Source organism: Phalangium opilio, unplaced genomic scaffold (genome assembly GCF_054372755.1).
Source record: "Phalangium opilio isolate 3A_F unplaced genomic scaffold, DU_Popi_V2 ptg000093l_1, whole genome shotgun sequence".
NCBI lineage: Eukaryota > Metazoa > Arthropoda > Arachnida > Opiliones > Phalangiidae > Phalangium > Phalangium opilio.
Window position 1 is genome coordinate 4,752,865 of NW_028324198.1, and position 21,045 is coordinate 4,773,909.

General features: G+C 37.2%; 1 protein-coding gene and 1 long non-coding RNA gene across 2 annotated transcripts; one reads left to right on the forward strand and one right to left on the reverse strand.

Moving 5' to 3' along the window:
* Nucleotides 1-863: 863 nt before the first annotated feature.
* On the reverse strand, nt 864-5,926 carry LOC149640704 (uncharacterized). Its single transcript, XM_089850690.1, has 6 exons — nt 5,777-5,926; nt 5,410-5,696; nt 5,062-5,178; nt 4,721-5,002; nt 1,000-1,008; nt 864-957 (listed from the first exon to the last, which is right to left on the reverse strand). Exons 1-6 carry the CDS (start codon nt 5,924-5,926, stop codon nt 864-866), a joined length of 939 nt encoding a protein of 312 aa, XP_089706816.1.
* Nucleotides 5,927-17,126: 11,200 nt separating this feature from the next.
* Nucleotides 17,127-17,594, forward strand: LOC149640705 (uncharacterized). The gene is made up of 2 exons (XR_016372231.1): nt 17,127-17,182; nt 17,249-17,594. It is a non-coding gene; the product is annotated as an uncharacterized LOC149640705 (long non-coding RNA).
* Nucleotides 17,595-21,045: the final 3,451 nt, after the last annotated feature.

The window sequence follows — 21,045 nt, forward strand, 5'->3', positions numbered from 1 at the left end:
AAGAATTAATGGTACAACGCCTTCATAAAAATTATGCATTATATCGGGAGGTAATGACTCTGTTACTTCAAAATGAGGAAGAACCAATAAAGGACACGGTCCTTTGACTCGATATATCGAATGATTTTCCGTATTTTCTAGTATAGCTTGTAAATGATACTGGTGGACCTCTGGACATCTAATTAGCATGTCATGCTCATAAAAAGTTTCAGATATTTGCTCTTTGCTAATCATACACACCCTACAAAATCGACCAGATGAAAAGTTTGCTGAAATCCACCCAACCCATCGCTTGAAAGATTATCTGCAGATATTGTAGATAAAGCCCCCTTTAGAATCTGGTTACGGACTGAAATTCCTGTTAATTGCAGAACTTCGAGATCATCCAGAAGGGGTTTTAGAACCTTTTCATATCCCTATTGTTTAAGATCAGGATACCATACAACAAGAGCCAAATTGGTGCTACTTAATTTACTTCTAAAAACCGGACTTATATTTCCAACATCAAAATATATTAAGGAAATTTTATGTTTGACCCTCTTAGCCCCCAGGGGATGGTTCAGTTCAACCTCATCTAAGTAAAAATGCAAACGTAGTGCAGAGCTATCTTTGCCAAAAATGGGGTGATTTTTCCAAATTGAACCATCATCGTAGTCTCTCAAATATTTGCTAGGAAGTTTTGGTTTGGTTATTTCAGTCCAAATATTGTAACGTTGTAATATAGATTCCTTCATAACCCTGGTTATTTTCCATGCTCGATTGCTTCTCTCTAGTTTTGGACATTTTCCATGATTCTTAAAAACCCACACCTTTGGAGCAAGGGGCTAACTAGCTTTTGAATAGAGATGGGAAGAAGCTGATTGTTATCGGCTTATCGTCAACACGGAGCAAGGGACTTTACCTTGTAAGCCCTTGCTACCCCTTTTTGTATATTTCGTTAGATTTGGTTTGGCTCTCCTTCGAGAGGGTCGCAATAAAGTGTACTATTTTTAAACTTACCCCAACTGGCTGGATTATTATTAAAACTTAGTCAAAATTAAGTTACAACTTTGAACCTCGTTAATTAGTTAGCCTGTGGGCTCAATAACGCTATCGACCGCTACAATATCATCATAAGACAACATATTATATAATATTTTCAGAATTGGGACATAGCTATACTTTTGTTTAAAAATTTTATCATTATATCTTTTACACCAAGAATGTAATCTATAGGCACAATTAAATTTAAGTTATCTCTGCAGTATTTATGAAGGTTATATTCTGAATTGACGTGCCTAGTAACTGATTGAGACATATTTCTAGCTTCCGACATTCGCTCAAGCTCGGAAAGATTATATTGATTTTGCCTATAACATGTTTCGATACAATTTTCAAGGATCCCAATGAAACTTCTAGAGATGCTACAATATTAGGGCGAGGTTTAGACGTAGAGCAGTCGCGGATAGTAAGTAAATGTTTCAGAAAATTTCTGAAGACCTTTATTAAACAATCATGCCAAAGAAGTAAAGGATAGAAATTCAAAGATTAAAAACCTGAAAGGTTATGAAGGTGTAAAAAAATTCCTCTTATGGTATAATAAAACTGTGAATTAGCAACTTCAAGAAGTTTTGTTTTACTAAATAAATAACAATGTTAAAACCTCGTAATTAATTTTGTTGTTCATAAAATATAACCAAAAGATTGAACAAAGTGAATAGCCCCTAAAACCATTACGTTAATTTAAGGGTGAAATTACTCTTTCATAAAATATTTATGATTGGCTCCTAAAATATCAACGATAATTTAGGGAGGACCCCTGTCGCAACCGTAATAAACTCCCCATCTTGTACATATATTTGGTAGAAATATTTCCTCTATGAAACTGGGTATTTCCCCACATAAAAATCGACGGGCCTAGATAGGTAGCAGAAGCTCCGCTTGGTCGATATGTATTGGAGTTTATTTTGTAGGAAAAAAATCTTCGCATTGAGCGATGATGTATTTATAATAATTATTTGTGTAACCGTCTAACATAACGATTTATATCGATTCCCCTGTTTCAAGGCAAGTAATATGGTGTTGAGATTTTGCGAATGAAATGAATTTTTATTTGCGTCTGAATGACCTCTGTCAAAAAATTCCCTTCCTTCAGTTTAGTTTCGTTCGATAAATTTAATGAATTTGCATTTTAAACGAACCGACAGTAAGATACAATCGTTTAAATCATAATTTCTGTGCTTTTTCTGTGTAATTTCTATCAATTAAGCAAGTAGGAGTTTTCAAACAATATTGATGCCAATTAGCAATGGCAGGAATTAAGGTCGTTATCCTGACGTTGTAACACGGTTTATTGGTTTTACTAATTAGAAGATTTGGTGAAAGTTTTCATATTAGCAACATTATATTATCTACTTTCCTTAAAGAGTTTCTTCATCACTCAGTGCACTGAAGTAAACTTCGAAATGGAAAGGTAAGAATTGTTCAACTTAAATGTTAAATGTCTAATATTGGTGAAGCTCCTCCACTAATAAAGTGTTACTGTTAGTATCAGTAATTTCTCACAAATTTATAGTTATTTAATATTTATAACTGATTATACCTGTCTTCATTTAAATAATACAATTATTAATAAATATTGCTAGTTTTTAAATAAAATTTTAAGTGCTCTCAATTTATACAGTATTTTTTTAGAAGTAGTTTTCTGTCATAATACAATTGCTTAGTTTCAATGCCTAAAGGATAGTTATTTCAGGAACTCACTACTACTATTAACAGAAATTAGACGGAAAACTGATCCTTGCAAACTGGCGGTGAAAGCATCAGAGAGTAGGGGTGACGGTATAAACCCAAAAATTTTACCCCCCTTCTTTCTCCCCTTTCAGGGGGGTGGTAAATTTTTTTGGTTTATACCTTCACCCTTTGCATTGGGGAGAGATATAGGGGAATTGATGAAGCCACGTGATGGTGTTGGCGGGGGGATGGGGGTTGAATTGATGACGTCACGTGATGGTGTTGGCCGGAAATTTGAATTGTTGCGCCACCTGGTGGTGGTTTTCTTGATGACGTCACGGCTAATTTTGATGACGTCACGTGGCTGATACCTGTAGGGATAGGCTTATGCTAGGCTTATTCTATGGTAGATCGTGAAAGATATGCTTATGCTAGGTTATTCTATGGTTGATCTTGGTAGGCTTATGCTGTATTAGATCTTGAAACATAGGCTTTTGCTAGGTTTATTCTTGGTAAATGCTGAAAAATATAGTCTTAGGCTAAGCTTTTCTATGTTAGATCCTGAATGATTGGTCTATGCTAGGTTATTCTATGATAGATCCTGAAACACTGGCTTACGCTAGGTTATTCTAGTTGTATAGGCGGAAGAATCAGAGGTTGTATTAGGTTTAGAACATTTATTGAGCACGAAAATTAGATTTTTCATAGAAATATTACTACCATTTTTTCATACGAATACTACTAAGATACATATGAATATTGATTAAAATCCTGGCATTTATGTAATACTACCTAAAGAAACACCAATTTCACCCTGCTCAAGGGGCTTATTAGAAACTAATACTGAATGTCATACAAATAATACTAAACTACAAGGGATTTATATAAAATACATGCAAAGGTTATAGCTGACTACTACTAAAATATACATGAATATTTATTAAAATACTGGCATTTATGTAATACTACTTAAAAAAACACCAATTTTACCATGCACAAGTGTCTTATTAGAAACTAATACTGAATTGCATACGAATAATACCAAACTACAAGGGGTTTATATAAAATACATGCTATAGTTATAGCTGACTACTACTAAAATACACATGAATATTTATTAAAATACTGGCATTTATGTAATACTACTTAAAAACAACAATTATACCCTGCACAAGTGGCTTATTAGAAACTAATACTGAATTTCATACGAATAATACTAAACTACAAGGGATTTATATAAAATACATGCAAAAGTTATTATATGAAGCAAAAGTTGATTTGTATTCTACAGGGCCGGTAGGCCCTTGTAGATATGACTTGATACCGTTTTGTAACGTTAAAGTAATATTCACCTGCTTTTGCTAAATTCCTATGGAGATTAACATGGGTTTTTCGTGATTTTTCCCCACCGATAACTTAAAAACTACAGCGAAGATACTTTTCGTAATTATCTTAAATTAACAATTAAGTATTCAGGGTGTGCTATCAGCCAGTTTGATCAAAACAATTAAATCTAAGTATGTTAATTTTAGTTAATTACAGAAGTACGGCTTTGACCATCGTGATTGCACATAATAATTAGCTAGATCTCTTGGAAAACTCAGTGTTACTACGTATCTGTAGTGTTGTGGTTATCACGTCCGCTTCACACGCGGAAGATCCCAGGTAGATACATGTTTTGACAATCGTGATTGGACATAATAATTAGTTAGATCTCTTGGAAAACTTAGACTTGTCACGTGTCTGTGGTGTGGTGGTTATAATAAATATTTAACAATTATTTCACTTCACTTGGTTTAATAATGTGACATAGGTAGCGTACTTTTTCCCTACTTTTAAAACCATTAAACTAAGTAATATTAGAAGTTCAACAGATTGTCTAAAAAATTTAGTAATAATGTGGTGCAATAAATGACAGACTTTACCAAGAATCAATTTATTGACATAAAAAGCGTATGAAAATCAATACGGCAGTGAATTGCCCCTAACGCGCAAACACATTTCTAACCTTTTTCTGAACGACAGATATAACTTTCTAATAAATTCAGGAGGCAAAGCGTTATAGGAAGCCAAAGCGTTATAGGAAGCCATAACCATGTTCAGAAGATCTTCTCGACTCGCCGGAATTCTCTTTTCCATGTTTTTAACCATGTGTGCCCACATGGTTTCAATGGGATGGAGGTGCGGCGAGTGAGAAGGCCATTCCAACCCGTCGATGCCTTCGTTCTCCAGAAAGTTGGCCACAATTCGGGCATTGTGCGCCGGACAGTTGTCCTGTTGGAACCACAGGCTGAAATATAAATAGGAGCTTAATCAGCAAGTTCCATAGCATAGTGTAAATATATTTACCGGTTTTGCTCTTCAACATCACAAATCGCTGCCACGGAGGGAAGCATGGCGTTCCTCAACACCTCAATATAGGTGTGTCCGTTCAGACGTCCCTCAATCGGGTTGAATATGCCGACCCTGCCATCGCCAATGCATCCCCAAACATTGACGCTAAAACGTCCGCTCCTTTTAGTGTGATTTACGACATTCGGGTCATATCTTTGGTTTGCCCTCCTCGTGACCCATACCACCGGTGAAGAGGACGAACATTAAAAGGACTATTAAATGGAAAAGCAAAATAAATTACAATTAATCGTATAATACCACCAATGAATTATGTTTACTTTTTCATCCGAAAAGAGAATGAACCTTTCTTGATCTTCCCGTGGCCTAGTTAACATTTCATGGCAAAATTCCCGACGAGCGTGCTTGTGTTCCGGCGTTAGAAATGGCTTATTGGCCGATCCACGTCTCCTTATTCCCGCTTTCTTTAATTTGTCCCAAACGGTTCGCGGTGTAACGTTGACACCAGTGTCGTTGTGCCACCTATCCCTTAGCGTTCTTATTGAAAGATGTTTGTTGCTAGTTGCTTCCCGAATTAGAGCACTAGTCTCTCCAGCGTTGCCAACGATTGGTTTACCAGTCCTATCCAAGTCCTACATTTTAGACAAATCACCTTAAGACTCATCTAACCTTACGTAATCGAATAGAACGACATTACTAAACAAAACCTTACTAGAATTCCTTGGAACCTTTCATATCGAGAAAAAGTGTAACGAGCACCTCTACTGGAACACCCAACATGATTGGCGATTTCATCCCAAGTCCATCCTTGTCTTCTCAGCGTGATAACTTCGACACGTTGTCCTTCCGTGATTCGAGGCATGATTGAAACTGATTACTTTTGGGCAATGCGCAATCATTTATATAGCGAGTAACCAATGTTTTTTACTGTAGGTTTAATTTAGAGTATCTATAGATCAAGTAGAGATTTTTTTAATTTTTGGCGTTGCTACTCGGTCTAAAGATACGCTAATTAAACCTCAATCCCATTGAAACCATGTGGGCACTCATGGTTAAAAACATGGAAAAGAGAATTCCGGCGAGTCGAGAAGATCTTCTGAACATGGTTTGCCTCCTGAATTTATTAGAAAGCTATGTCTGTCGTTCAGAAAAAGGTTTCAAATGTGTTTGCGCGTTAGGGGCAATTCACTGCCGTATTGATTTTCATACGTTTTTTATGTCAATAAATTGATTCTTGGTAAACTCTGTCATTTATTTCGCCACATTATTACTAAATGTCTGTTTCAAACACCCGAATATTTAAAATCTTTCTCGCTTTTGATGTTAACATACTAAGTAATTAACAACGCACGTGTCTAAACAGAAACAAATGCAAAAGTAAATATTATAAACTAATTCACAGATTTCGCTTCCCATATTCATCTTTGTCATACTAGCAGGCCCGCCCCGGTTTTGCATGGGGTAAAATAGGGTTGTAAGTGGGAAACCTTTCCGCCGAAGATGTTCCGCTCGGAAAATTTTCCGGAAAATGACCGAGCTATATTTTTCCGGACCATTTTCCGTATTTTTCCGCTACCAATTTTTGAATTAAAGCAGCCAAGTAGCGCTTTTTCAATCGATTTATTTTTATCTAAACAGTATATCCCGTATTACCGATTATGTCTTAGGGATAGCTGTTGTCGAGGTTACGGCGGTTGATGTAATCAGTTGTCGAATTTTAAAGGTTTAGTTTTGAGGTGTTATGTGCGATGGAACGTGCCCATTGTAATAAGTATCGACAGACGTGATTTAAAGTTATTGAATTTTAAAATTATGAACTTGGTTTATAGAAATGCCCATGTTACTAAGGGATAGACATCTTAAGTGGGCCTACCAATAAACGGTTCCCATTTCCACCCAGCCTCCCCTGCAGGTTGCAGAAGAATTTTCCGCTGAAAATAGCGCTTAGTTGAAACACCGCATCAAATTCTCTTTTCCCCCCAAGTTTATGCAAAAAGGGTGAGAGTGCAGTGTCATTAATGAAGAAAATAATAGGAGGAAACCCCCTACATGGGGGCACCGGTTTAACATGTTGCATTGTCACATAATATGCAAATTCGGACAATCCTAATGTTATGCTTTTTAATAAACTATAATATCTCGTAAACTATTAAAGATAATAAGAAAATATTGACACTTTCTATATATAAACCGACCCCGCTGATGTCGAAAATCATATTCATTTTCTCCAAAAGTTTATATTTGAAAAGATGAAACATTTCAGAATTTGGACATTTGTGGCTTTTTAAGCACGTGCTTCAACTTTTATCAGAAAGTTGAGTCTTATTTGATGGCAAACAACATAATTTATGATAGTCTCAAGTTTCAATTCACTGCGATAAACGGTGTTTGAATTATGGACGAATTCCGAAAAAAAAGAACGGGCAAAGACTTTTATAACAGACTGTACAATCGACGATCTTCCTAATAGAGCTTAGTGTAGCGGGTGGGTAGAAAAGGAGAAGGAGTCGGTGAAACCCTTTGATAGCTTCAGGATTACATAGATTTCTTCTACTTGGAATCTTTCAATCGTCATTTTCTGGGCATTTCTTCTTGAATTAAATGAGAGGCGTGGAAACTATCACCCTGTTTTTTAACGTAGAAACCACATGATATTGACGTAGCTAGCGACCTATGCAGCGAATCCTGCGGCCTATGAGAATCGAACTCGAATTTAAACAAGTTCTCTTTGTGTGTTCTGAAAGTTTTCTTATATATGTGATCAGTCATGAAATGCTAGGAATTAGGAGTAGATGGTTTATTAATGTTTTAAGCCCTTCCTATTAACTTCATTCAAATGTTACTTTGGGGTCTACGGCCTCTTAAAGTTTCCATGTAGAAGTACACCTCTGCTAAATAAAGGTGAACAACGTTCTTAGGTTGAAGGTGGATGTCATACTCCACGTGTGGCTATTTTCTGAAGGCCAATGTTGTGAAGCTCATATTTTCGTAAATACATGTTTAGGACCACATTTCTTTGACAATTGCCACTCAATTTGACCCAGAGAACACATAATTTCCGTAGCACGGAGTATATATATATTAATGATTAATTTCACTGTAGGAAGCCACTTTGATAGAAGTTGTTAAAGCGGAGGTTGATGTCAAAATTCAGTACTTGGAGAGAATGCACAATATCAAGTAGTTTTTATAGTTTTAAGAAAATTTATTATTTCTTTAGAAAGAAACCTTGCTTGTACAACGTGAGAACTTAATAACCTTTGATTTCTCTTAGGTTTAAAAGGGAATTAATTAGTATAGAAACCCTTCCTGAAATATATGAAAAACCCGAAAAGTATAGCGTAAGTTTGCAATCACAGTTTAGACTGATAATAGATGCTATATATTTGCTTTGGTTCAGCATATTCATTTCGTGCCGGTACTATGGGAACTAGGCCTATTCGAGAAAGAAACATATTGGGGAGCAACTAGTATCATCAGAGTGTCAGAGACAGTCATCATGTCACGTGCACCTCGCAAATACGTTACGACCGATCTTAATATTCTGCCAATGGATTCGACGGCGAGTTTAAACTTCATCCCTAAAGAAACCCCAACATAATAACGAAATTAATACTTAGGTGAAACACGTTATCTTGACGATTCTGTTGATAGTGGCTTTAATTTTGACGGCAAGTTGCTTTATTCACGAGAACCACCGATTGGCTGCTAGCCGACAATGTCTACTAGCATTGACTTACCGTTTCGTCATTCATCTGTGGAGTACTGTTTCTGTATTCTTTGCTGAACGTGAGTCCCTGGACCCTAATGAAAAAAAGGAGGCAAAAGTCAGCATTGTCATTTAATTCTCGATTGCAGCGTATCCTCGAATCAGGAATAGAGTTCCGGATCGCACTATTTGCTTATTTTGGCTCTTGGGTTCTGTCATTATTGTCATCTTCATGGAATCTTACATTAAATCAGATTTAATGGCAGAGAGTTATTCTTATGTAGATTCGGTATACGATTTAATCGATGAGAACTCGATTCAACCACGGCTTATGAGTGGTGGTGTTTCTCACAATTACTTAAAGAGAAAGGTGAAATTGATAGAATCATTCTTTTGAAGGAACTCCACATTGCACCATGAGCCTAGTGGTCAAAAGTAGAATAATTTCATGATCAAAGAGGGCTTACGATGTCGATGAAAATAGATCGAACGGCTCAGTCTTACCGACTACTTTTGGTCTTACGTTTAAAGGGGCTGACCAACCCCCTCTACTTTTTATACACCCACATTGCTAAGTTCTTTGAGGAAGATCATCGTTTGACCCACGGTCCGAACAGCCCCTTTAGTTAACTGAACCATTTGGTTTTTTTTGCTATTAGGCTTTGAAAGATGATAAAATTAGAAACTGGCTACGTAAATTGGATGAGTCCTGTTTCGGAGATATCATGTACTTTTGTGATATGGATAATTTCATGCAAATTTGCGACGGAACGAAAGCTCTCATTCTCGATAAACAATCCTTTATGTGTAAGTCACGAGAAGCGTTAGTCTATGTTCCAAGATTGTAAGGAATCGAAAATCCTAACGCTCCATACAAAACGTCTTCCCCAAATTAACGCCCCTCAAGTTGAATCATTTCAAATACTTTTCTTATAGCTTTAAAAGAGATACATTTTATTTAACTCTAAAGAAATCACTATATACGCAACATATTATTAAAACACGCATTCCAGATTGATGGTATTCTTTGAATCCCAGCCTTTTGAGCACTTGTACCATCTCAATTACGCATCTGTGGATTTCGTGACTTGGCGAAAACCTCAAAAGGAAGATTTCACACTAGATTTGACTTCGTTGGCCTTCTTTTTCAACATTTTATTTATTGGATATCTGCTTTGCATTGCTGTTCTCATATCGGAAGTTATAGTGGCGTACATCATAGTGCAGTTGAAAGGAGGCAAGAAAGTACGTCGGCCTCGGTCCAAAATCTTGGTGATTTGATAAATAGAACACAAGGAACCAGAAAATCTAAATCCTGTCAAAATAATGTGTAGCAGCAATTTGTAATGATTTGGAATTGTAGGCCTGAAAGCTATGCCAAAATTATTTTACTATTCATATGCTTGTAAAAAGATTTCGAAGCTTATAGTGACCACATGAGTGACAAGAATTGGAATTTTAGAAATGGAAGTTTTTTAATATTAATAAATAAATATTTAATATAAATCAAATAAATTTTTGGAAAATAAATATTTTATTTTAATTAAATGATTATTTTTTAAAAAAGTGATTCAAATCAGTGATTTTAATCCAACTGATTTAAATCAATCAACCCTGTGTCTGCATTGCCGTTATCCCCTAACAGGAGACGAGCCCAATTAACCAGCAAAATAACAAAACCTAGTCATAAAGACAGAGAAATTATTCTTGTCCAATTTTAAAGTCAACGTCTGTCAAATCTTTCTCAGGCTTAAAGCATTCAACAGTGCTAACAACAGTGCCTTAATGTATTTAGTGATAGCCTAATGGGCAACAGCTCCAAACCTATTTTATGGGATCGGACTTCGAGACCAATGTGGGAAATTAGAATTCTTAACTACCCCTTGAGACCAGTAACCTCCTTTCTAGTGTTCAAAATAATAAACTGGTCTCCCTTAGTTTTCCTATCAAGTAACAATTAATAAAGGGGCCCCGAGGACCAGTAATCGAAACATTTTTAATTTAAAAACTAGTCGAAGCAATTATAAAATTGGTTTTGGACCCAGAGCAAGTGTGAGAGAGTAAAGATGACGGTATAAACCCAAACATTTTACCCCCTTCCTTCCCCCTTTAAGGGGGGAGGGGTTAAGTTTTTTGGGTTAAACCGACATCCCAATGGGGGACTTGAGGTCACGTGATGGTGTTGGCGGGAATTTTTAATTGTGGCGTCACCTGGTGGTGGGTTTTTGGCGGGGTCTTTTAGCGTCCTTGGCGGTGCATGTGGTCGATTGTTGGGCCACCTGGTGGTGGGTTTTTGTGATGTGGTCAATATAGGCTTATGCTACAATAGATCCTTAAAAGCATATTCTTATGCTATGGTAGATCCTTAAAAGATAGGCTTATTCTAGTTGTAAATGAATAAGAATTTTAGTCAAAAACATTTAATTAAACATACATAATTAAGTTAAAATAGTAATAAATTGGATTAATATTTAAAAAACCTGCCTAAAGTTGATTCAAGCCGTATCTGAAGATGTTTTTTTTTCTATACCGGACTAATATAGCGCCGTTGGTAGGAAGTCGAACCCTGGAATGGAAACTCAAATGTTGTTGAAACAACGCAGAGCTGGACGCATTACCACCAGGCAACCTCACGGTTTTTTAATAAGCTCCTTTTACACTTTTTTAGTCGCCGTATATGATTTTGAAATTGTTTAGCAATTTTCATATCGTTAATTTTTCGATTTGCGGTAAAAGCTTTTAGGAAAGCCTTCGTACTCTACTTCTTATTTCTATGAATAAGATAGAGGGCGCTATACTGCCCGCATACGCTACTTTCTAGCCTCTGAAGTTGTCGTTTACCAAGAGTCCATTTTCTGCAGTTTGAGGATAATAATCTTCTTATACTAGGCAGAAATTTTGGCAAACCTGAGTTATCGAAATAGTACCCTACACGAGCCCCGTCTACGAAAAGCAAGACTCAGTGAGAGCCGTTTTCGTAATGCTGATCTAAATTTATAATTAACGATAAGGGAAATCTGGTAACCTTAGGTAATTTATTGACGCGAAATCACCCAAAAAGTTGGGCGTATCTACGGTGGTAGTTGCTGACATTTTAATAATCTACAATTACGTTACTATTTTTATCAATTTGAATCATGCTTTGAAATTCGGCGTATACAATGCAGACTGCGGCTTCGGGCAAAGGGCCAGCGAATCCTATGTCCAATCTTAATTGTCCTTGTTTAACGGGATTCCAGTGGTTTGTTTCGCTAGCAGATAGGTCCGGTGTCAGATCAAAAGCATACAGAGTTAACCCGTTGGCAAAATCTTAGGGAGTAATATCGTTATTGTCGTCTTTATAAAGAATACCGGTACCCGCGAACAATATTTGATAAGCTTATATGTACAAGTTTATACTGAAATCAGGAGTCAACGGTTTCGAGGGTATTTGTTCGTTATCGAGGTACAGAGACAAAAAATTTAAATCGAAAGTTTTAAAGTTAGAGAGATTCAGAGCGTAACTGCCTTTGAACGCCGCGTTGGGCACTATTTCCATAATGACGCGATTAAGCTGAGGCCCTAGATATACATTGTTAAAACTCTCAGTGCTACTTCCGCTAGAGTAGTTTTAGTTTTAAGTTCGGTGTGCGTAAAATTATATTTGGCAGTACCGTTATTAATCGCGGCTTCTTGCGCTAACAATATTTTAGGACTGAGTTTAACTTTACGTACTGCGAGTGAAGCGTCTATTATCTTGACTTTACAGTTTTTGAGAGAGGCTCTTTCTTGGCACATTATGGCAAACTCGTCCTTGTAGCGAGTAAACACGACTTTAAGGCCCACCCCGTTTAAGAGATATTCGGGAAAAATTCAATCACGGCCGATTTAGCAGTTTTAGCCATTCGGGCGACGAAACCTTTATTTGAAAAATCGTCGAACTTTCCGGCTTCGATCTTTTCCCATCCGGCCATCATGAGGTGAGATTTTTTGGCCGCGGGTCCGTACTTTGAGACAGGTTTGATAAAAGAAGTGAACGCGTAGTTTTGAGCGGCTGAAGAAACTCGGGTATTGTTCAAGAAAACATCGCAAGTTCTCCACAATACGTGGCCAGCGTTATTCACGAAAGCTACCACGGCGGAATTGGGAAGATCACTTCCATCTTCGTGGTGATTTGGAATTTGTTGTAATGCATGGTGTGGGCTACATCTGTGTAGCTATCTCCATTACCCGAGATGAGGTATTCGAGTGTAAAATTGGTACTTTTCTTTCCATATTTTCCCACCAGTTAGTATCTCGGCTCCTACTGATTGTGCTAGACTGCCAGTGCAGCCAGTCTCCTATTTAAAAATACACGGTTGGCTTGATGGCCGTCTACACGGTTGGCTTGATGGCCGTCTACACGGTTGGCTTGATGGCCGTATTATACTCTTAATTAGTGATATAAATTATATTTTGGAAAGTTTGAACGTGTTTTCGTATAATGTACAGTTAATCTTACGTAAGTTTTGTGCAATTGTAAAACTTACCACTATAGGCAATAACGCTGCCGCAATTGACAGTGTTTGTTTTGATCGAAACCAAGGTATAAGCGGTGTTTTTTATTATGTTTAAGAAAAAATCCCCAAAATGTCGTTGTGTCGCGCCTAATTGTTTAAGTGATAGTTTTTGGGAGGGAATTACGTTTCATTACATTCCTAAAAATGATGCGTTAAGGGAACAGTGGATTAAAAACATGGGACTACAAGAATCAAAACTTAGGGCTGTGCGAATACTCGAATTTTCGAATAGTATTCGTTTAATTCGAATCGAGTAATCGATTCGACGAATCGAATTTGCCATTTTTAGAAAAACGAGTATTCGAATTATAAAACGATTATTCGAAAAGAAATTCAAATAACCGATTTGAATATGAATACAGCTCCTTAAACCGAGTAATCGTTTCCAAGGGGTTAAATTCGAAAAAAAAACAAGTATTCGATTGGAAATGAGAGGGAATATGGGGTGCTATTCTACTCCGATCCTTAGAGGCTCTAAGGAGCGAAAATGTTCCTTGCGTAGAAATGCACTCCTTACTAGACATATTTCGTATTCTACCCTTCACCTTCGGAAAGATTGTCCTTTCGAAAGACCAAAAACTGTCCTTAACGTAAGGAGAGGTTTTGTGCTCTCCTTAGCCGCTTGAAGGAGGGAAATTAAGTATTTTTCTAACATGGCCGGTGCTATAGTGCGTCTAGAAATTTTAATGTTAGCCCAAATGGCAGATGAGAATGAAGATTTAGATGCCCCTCAAAGAGATTTAAGGCGGCAAAGAGTTATCAGAGATAGGTGTCGGGCGGGCATTTGAGCTAGATGAGCTCCGCATTAAACGTTTATTTAGGCTCAAAAAGGAGTTAGTATATCATCTATGGGAGCGTCTTGCAGATAGGCTATCGGGTAATCATGCCTTGGCCATACCCGTTGATACAAAGGTAAGGTTTAAATTTTCTTACACTTAAAGAAGTAACTAAAATTGTTTCCTACCTAGATTTTAATAGCTTTGCGATTCTTTGCCGTTGGATGTTACCAAATGGCCATTGGTCAAGATTTCTTCTTGTCGGTTAGTCAACCAACTGTAAGCCGATGTGTAAAAGCAGTTAGTCAGGCGATTAATGAATTAATTATGCCTTGGGAAATCGTTTTTCCATTACGAGAGGAGGATTTAATGGATATTAAAATTGGGTATATTTTGAATATAAAAGGAAGTCCGATTATATTGGATAACACGTAGTATATCTAGATTCGGTGAAATTGCTGGGTTCCCTGGCGTCATAGGTGCTATTGACGGAACTCACATTGCAATCATAGCCCCTTCATCACAAAATGAAGAACACAAAGAATGCCTTTATGTTAATCGTAAAGGTTTTCACTCTCTAAATGTTCAAGTGGTTAAGTTTGGAAGTTATATTAACAATATTTCATTGATCTAAAATAGTTTTTTTTTCCATAGATATGCGACAAACAATTGAGATTTCTCAATGTAAATGCAAATTTTCCGGGCTCAGCGCACGATTGCCACGTATTTAAAACCTCGGCTGTCTCTGCGCATTTGGAAAATGCATATATAAACGGCCAAAGAAATTCATGGTTGATTGGTAAGTTTATATTTTCCACCTTCATTTAATGAATAGAATGGGTACCCGTTAAGACCATGGATAATGACCTCGATTTTAAATGCTGCCGAGGGATCACCAGAAGAAAAATATACCACTGTTTTTACTAAAACACGAAATGTAGTGGAACGCGCCATTGGGGTTTTGAAGCAAGTATTTCGTTGCCTATTGGGACATAGGACACTAAATTACCACCCCACCGCAGCGGGTCAAATAGTATACGCATGTTGCACTCTTCATAACTTGCGAAGAGGCAAGGACCATCAGCCCGAAGATGATAATTTTTCTAGTACTGAAGAAGAGGATAGTGAAGATGACGATGAGAGAACAAGAGCTCAAAGGCTTAGGCTTCGTCAACGAAGAGTTGAGAGGCAATTTGTACCTGTGCCAAATTATGTTCCTAATGAAGGACCTAGAGTAAATCCTTATCTTGTGCAAGGCCAAATGGTTCAAAGGCAAATTGTCCAAAGACTTGCATAGATTTGTGAGGTACAACATATAAATAAAGTATACTGATTGTGAGACATTGTGATGAGTCTTTAAACAAAACTTTTATTTCTTATTCAAATGAGCAATCAAAGCATTTGAGATTTTAGTTGCTGAATCAGCAAGAATATATGCGGCCTTAGCTCTTTGCTCTTTCGCTTCCGCAATTCTATTTAGTGCATTAGCTTTTATTTCTTCAGCTTTAGATATTTTGTCAAGAGATTCACTTATGCCTTTAAATATATCATTTTTAGCATTTTCGAGTAGTTCAAGGGCGGCTGACGCGCGTTCATAATGACTTTGGGATTCAGTCTTTCCTAAGATAAAGAAAATTGAGCAACTCAGAATTATTAATTATTTCAACCCCTAAAAGTGAAGAAAATTACGTTTTTTCCCTCTCCCTTTTTGCTGGTTTTGACTAGCTTGATAGTTAGTGGTACACGGTGGGATAGAATTAGTAGGCGCTTCCTTGTTAGCTCCACTGTCTATAAACACTTTTCATAATACATGCTCAAACTTATAGTACTCACCCTGAGTTGGCCTACCTTTGGCTACGTTTCCTTCCAAATCTTCGAACGTACTTACATTAAAAATTTGTGATTCAGCCTTTCCTAGTTTAAGAAATTGTGAGAAAATTTGTACTACTATTTACTTTAATTATTTAAAGCCAAAAACTTACTTTGTTGTTCCATCCTTTTTGGCTGTTTTTGCAAAGGTTGATAACCACTTGTACTTGGTTGGGGGGAATTCGTACTTACTTCCATGTTAACAACAGTGTCTACGAAACAACCATTTCATAATACAAGTTCAAATTCGTAGTACTCACCCTGAGATACCTTACCTTTCGTAGTCGTTTTCAAATACGCGGTTTGAGTAGCTATTGCGCGCGAGATTGAGATCACGTGATAGTGGGAGGCGTGGATTCCCCACTCCCAGCCAAAACAAATATGGCGACTACCCCAAGAAGACGTCGGAAATTTATTTTGCGGAGACAATTACTTTTAATTAAGCTCCATTATCAACTTGTATTAAATGGGAAGAAAAAATATAAACGCAAGAGATGGTGGGTGCACCCTATCTGGAGAAAACGAACGACCGTTTTTTTGTTGTTGAAAAAGTTATAATAGACCAATTCGGTCTACAGAGTACTAATGTATCAATTGATGAATTTTCAATGCCATTTTCTTGGGAATAGTTTAAAAAAATGAGGGAAACAGACCACAAAAAATTTTCAAACTTTACGAGGATGCAACCAGGACTTTTTGATAAATTATTGCGATTAGTTGGGCCTCATCTAAAAAAGAATCCACCTGGTCGAAAACCAATATCACCCGAAGAGAGACTTGTACTAACTCTACGGTAAACATAGCATTAAGTATATAAGTAGTACATTATTAGCTGTCATTGTGATCATGAAATTGACTGTAATTTGATGCAATCAATTACAGTTTTTTGGCAACTGGAGATGGGTTTGATTCAATGGCATACGCCTTTCGTCTTGGAAAAATGACAACTCATAACATCATTAAAGAGACGTGTGAGATCCTTTGGAAGGTCCTTCAGCCTTTGTATTTAAGGGTCATATTTATAGCTAGTTTCTAGGCCACTTTGGGTAATGTTGCTGTTTATCATGCAATTTTAATTTTAGCAACCAAATGAAACGTCTTGGAGAATGGCTGAAGCAGAATTTCGCTCAATATGGAATTATCCCACGTTTTGCGGCGCCGTTGATGGGAAACACGTGATGATACAGCAACCATCAAATAGTGGAACATTGTATTATAATTACAAAGTAATTGATAGGATTAAAATATCTAACCCCAAAGTGTAGAATTTAATAAGATGACTATTTTGGCAGAGCTTCAACTCCATTGTTTTGATGGCAGTGGTAGATGCGAAATACAGGTTTCTTGTCGTAGATGTCGGTGGCTATGGATCCCACTCCGATGGAGGCATTTTCAAGTCTTCTACATTTGGACAAGCTGTGGAAAATAACAAAGCTGGATTTCCACATCCAGTCATCCTGCCAAATTCCAACATAATTCCCCTTATGTGCTTGTCGGAGATGATGCCTTCCAACTGATGACCAATTTTATGAAGCCTTATTCTCGAGAAGGCCGTCTTACAACCTCCCAAATAATTTTCAATTATCGACTAAGTAGAGCCAGGTACATTTTTAATTATTTCCCTACCCCTTTGTAAACGCTCATTGCGATATTCTGTAAAATAAGCCTGCCGACCAATTGCTTTGTTCTACAATTAATTTCAAAATTATTTTAAATATTGTTTTGTTATAGGAGGTGTAGTGAGAACGCCTTTGGTATTTTGGCTACTGGTTGGAGAGTGTTCAGAAGACCACTTATGTTGAAGCCATGCAATGTTGACAAAGTAATCAAAGCCTGCGTGGTGCTACACAACTTCATGATGATGGAAGAAGAAATTCTGGGAAAAAAACATTACTGCCCAAATGACTTTGCTGATGCCATAGATAACGAAACTGGGCAAGTTGTAAATGGAAAGTGGCATGAGCAATTAAAAAATTATCCAGCCAATGGATTTCTAAATCCGAGGGCCACAACCGCAAGAAATTATAGTCGACAAGTCGCTGCAATCAGAGACAATTGCGCGAAATACTTCGAACGGCCTGGCAGCGTTGAGTGGCAATGGGATTTAAAGGGTGTAAATAGACCAGACACGTAAAACAATGAAATGAAGTGAATTTTTATTTGATATGAAAGAAATTAAATAAAGAGTTTGGATTTCATTCACAGTCTTCGATGAATTTTAGAATAGTGTTTATGACTTCTTGTTCGCATCGGCGCCGTTTTTTAGGTTCTACATCTCTTAACAGACTCGCAGCGTAGTCTGCAAATGCCGTTGCACTGTCATCCGACTTGTTTATTTCTCTACATACATCACCTTGATTGCAATTATGATATTATTTGAAGATTAAATTATGTAAACATACTTGTTGCAATGTGCTAAAGCTTCTAGCACAGAAGATGGGGGAATTCCCCAGTAGCACTGCCGACGTAGGGCCTACATGGTCGGCTTTGTGTGTCACCGACGAGTTGGTAAAAAGTCACTAATAAGTCGGGATAGTAATGGTTTGAAAGTCGAAATGTCCGCCTGGAGGGACGACGGCCCGCCGGTTTTCCTACTGTTATGAGGCGACTATAAAACGACTGTTGGCCGACTATATGTCGGCGGCATTATGCCTACCTAAAGCCGCGCTCAATCCGACGATTTCGCGGCTTTTTAGTATAGGAACGGTAAATCGTCGGTAAAGGGCTGGTAGAGAAAGGGTTTGAGAGTCGAAATGTCCGCCCCGCGGGACGACGGCCCGCCGGTTTTCCGAATGTTATGAGGCGACTATAAAACGACTGTTGGCCGACTATATGTCGGCGTCATTATGCCTACCTAAAGCCGCGCTCAATCCGACGATTTCGCGGCCCACTGGTTTACCGACACGAATGAAATACGACCCTCATCCAACACGTTTGAGAGTCGACTTAACCGCCTGTCAGCAAAAGGTCCGACGCTTTTGCGACGATCAAACCTTAACTCGAGGCCCGATGGTTTTGCGACGATCAAGCCTTAACTCGAGGCTTCATTCGCTTATAGTAAAGGATACTGATACCTAGTATTGAAATTTCTTTAATACATTTTCAATGAACAACACTTAAGAATTTGTACTTTTTATATTTCAAGTAACAAGCAGATCAATTATAACAATTTCAGATATTAAACAATGTATTCTATATGCCATGACTAGTCGAATGAAAATATTAGCTGCCTAGCTAATTGGTTTTAACAAAAAGTAAAATTTTTCAGGGCTAGTATAATATTTACATCAATTAAAGCATTTATTAATATTCATTGTTAATATCTTCGATTTGGCCAATTACTATCTCTTACATTACAAAAATCTTAATGAAAAATAAAAACTTACAGATTTTTTAAGGAAAAAGAAAAACATACAATTCTAAAGGGTATTACTTGACACATTTTTCTCTTAAAATGTTTCAAACCGCATAAAAATTCTCAAATTAAAACAAATTGAGATCTATTTTGGAATTCAGTATTAATTTCACAATCAAAAATGTTTAAAATACTTAATATATAAGGTTTTTGAACTCCAAGCGCCCCAGAACACTTGCTTCTTTTATAATCAAACAAAGAAACTGAAGGTATACATAAACGTTGAAGTTTTGGTTTCACTTTCTATGGGTGTGGTTCCCAGCAGATGAGAAGCTAGGTAAAAAAGCAAAGGCTTATGCATAAAACTGGCTCTAAGATAAATTGATAATTCAGTAACAAAATTCAAACCTTACGTGACAAACGAAAACGTTTCTACTTTATATAGTGTGACAAAGAACATTAGCGATGAAATTAAAAGTTAGCAAGCCTAGAACTAATCATTTTCGACCACAAAAATCCGTTTAAACCTTCTAACGACCCAGCCGCGTCAGAGATACTGGAAAGTCTGACTTGCTTTCGCACTAGCAGCGCCCTCTTCGATGATGACGTGAATGGCGTTACCTTAGTAACGCCAATAGAACAGAGGCGTGTCACCTGACCCAAGAAATTACAGGTTGGAAAATTCAAACTAGAAAATCAGATGTGTTTTCTTGCTTTGCAGTTTTTTTGTAACGTTGTGTTTCTAGTGTTTCCAAAAATATAGTATTATCAACTTCTGCTTGTGGGTCGAAATATAGTATAAGTTAAATATATAACAAAAAAAATTTGGTGGCATATGCGGAATAGTAAAAGTCAAAAAAACCGTCCCACGGAAAAAGAAGGCCTATACAACAACTTCGTTTTTCATTTTACTCTTTTAAAACGTGAACATACCGACTAGTGGGAAGCAGTTGGTAATCAATTGGCTAAAATGATACATGGCTAAATGTACATGTTTAGGACGGTAGGCAAGCCTACTTTAAACCATCTCAGTTCCAACTGTCGGATAAATGTCGGTTACTAAACGGCCTAAGCATAACTTTGCTTTTAATTTTACTCTTCTTAAACGTCACAATACCGACTAGCGCGAGAGAGTCGGTAATCAATTGGTAAAAAATAAGTTGGAATTTTCTAGACGGTAGGCAAGCCTACTTTAAACCATCTCTGTTCCAACTGTCGGATAAATGTCGGTTACTAAACGGCCTAAGCATAACTTTGCTTTTAATTTTACTCTTCTTAAACGTCACAATACCGACTAGCGCGAGAGAGTCGGTAATCAATTGGCAAAAAATGTGTTGGAAATTTCTAGACGGTAGGCAAGCCTACTTTAAACCATCTCTGTTCCAACTTTCAGATAGATGTCTGCATTGCCAACTAAAAGAAGTAGTCGGAAAAGTGTCGGAATAAGCATGGTACAGCCGACTGGACCGTACACCGACTATTCGACCTTTAACCGACTGCTATGCGGAAGGCTTGTGCTACTGGGGTAGCTCTAGAAAAAGGCTTCTTCAAGAATTTTTTAAAGGATACTAGCTTGATACTACGTTTTACCAGGGAGGAGAGACTGACATGGTCTTTAAAAAGGTTCAAATACTTGCATATCTGAAAAAATTGAGATTTACGAGTTTAATTTTTATATTTTTAAATGAGAAATATTGCGAAGCGGAAAGTAACATAGGCAGTTTATTGTGATGA

Bases quoted from the DNA above. Each gene is read 5' to 3' on its own strand.
- LOC149640704 (XM_089850690.1), bottom strand. From the start codon at position 5,926: ATGCCTCGAATCACGGAAGGACAACGTGTCGAAGTTATCACGCTGAGA. The intron at 5,179-5,409 runs GTTCATTCTCTT...TGGCGATGGCAG, and splicing joins CCACGGGAAGATCAAGAAAG to GGTCGGCATATTCAACCCGA. The intron at 5,003-5,061 runs GTAAATATATTT...TTTATATTTCAG, and splicing joins GATGTTGAAGAGCAAAACCG to CCTGTGGTTCCAACAGGACA.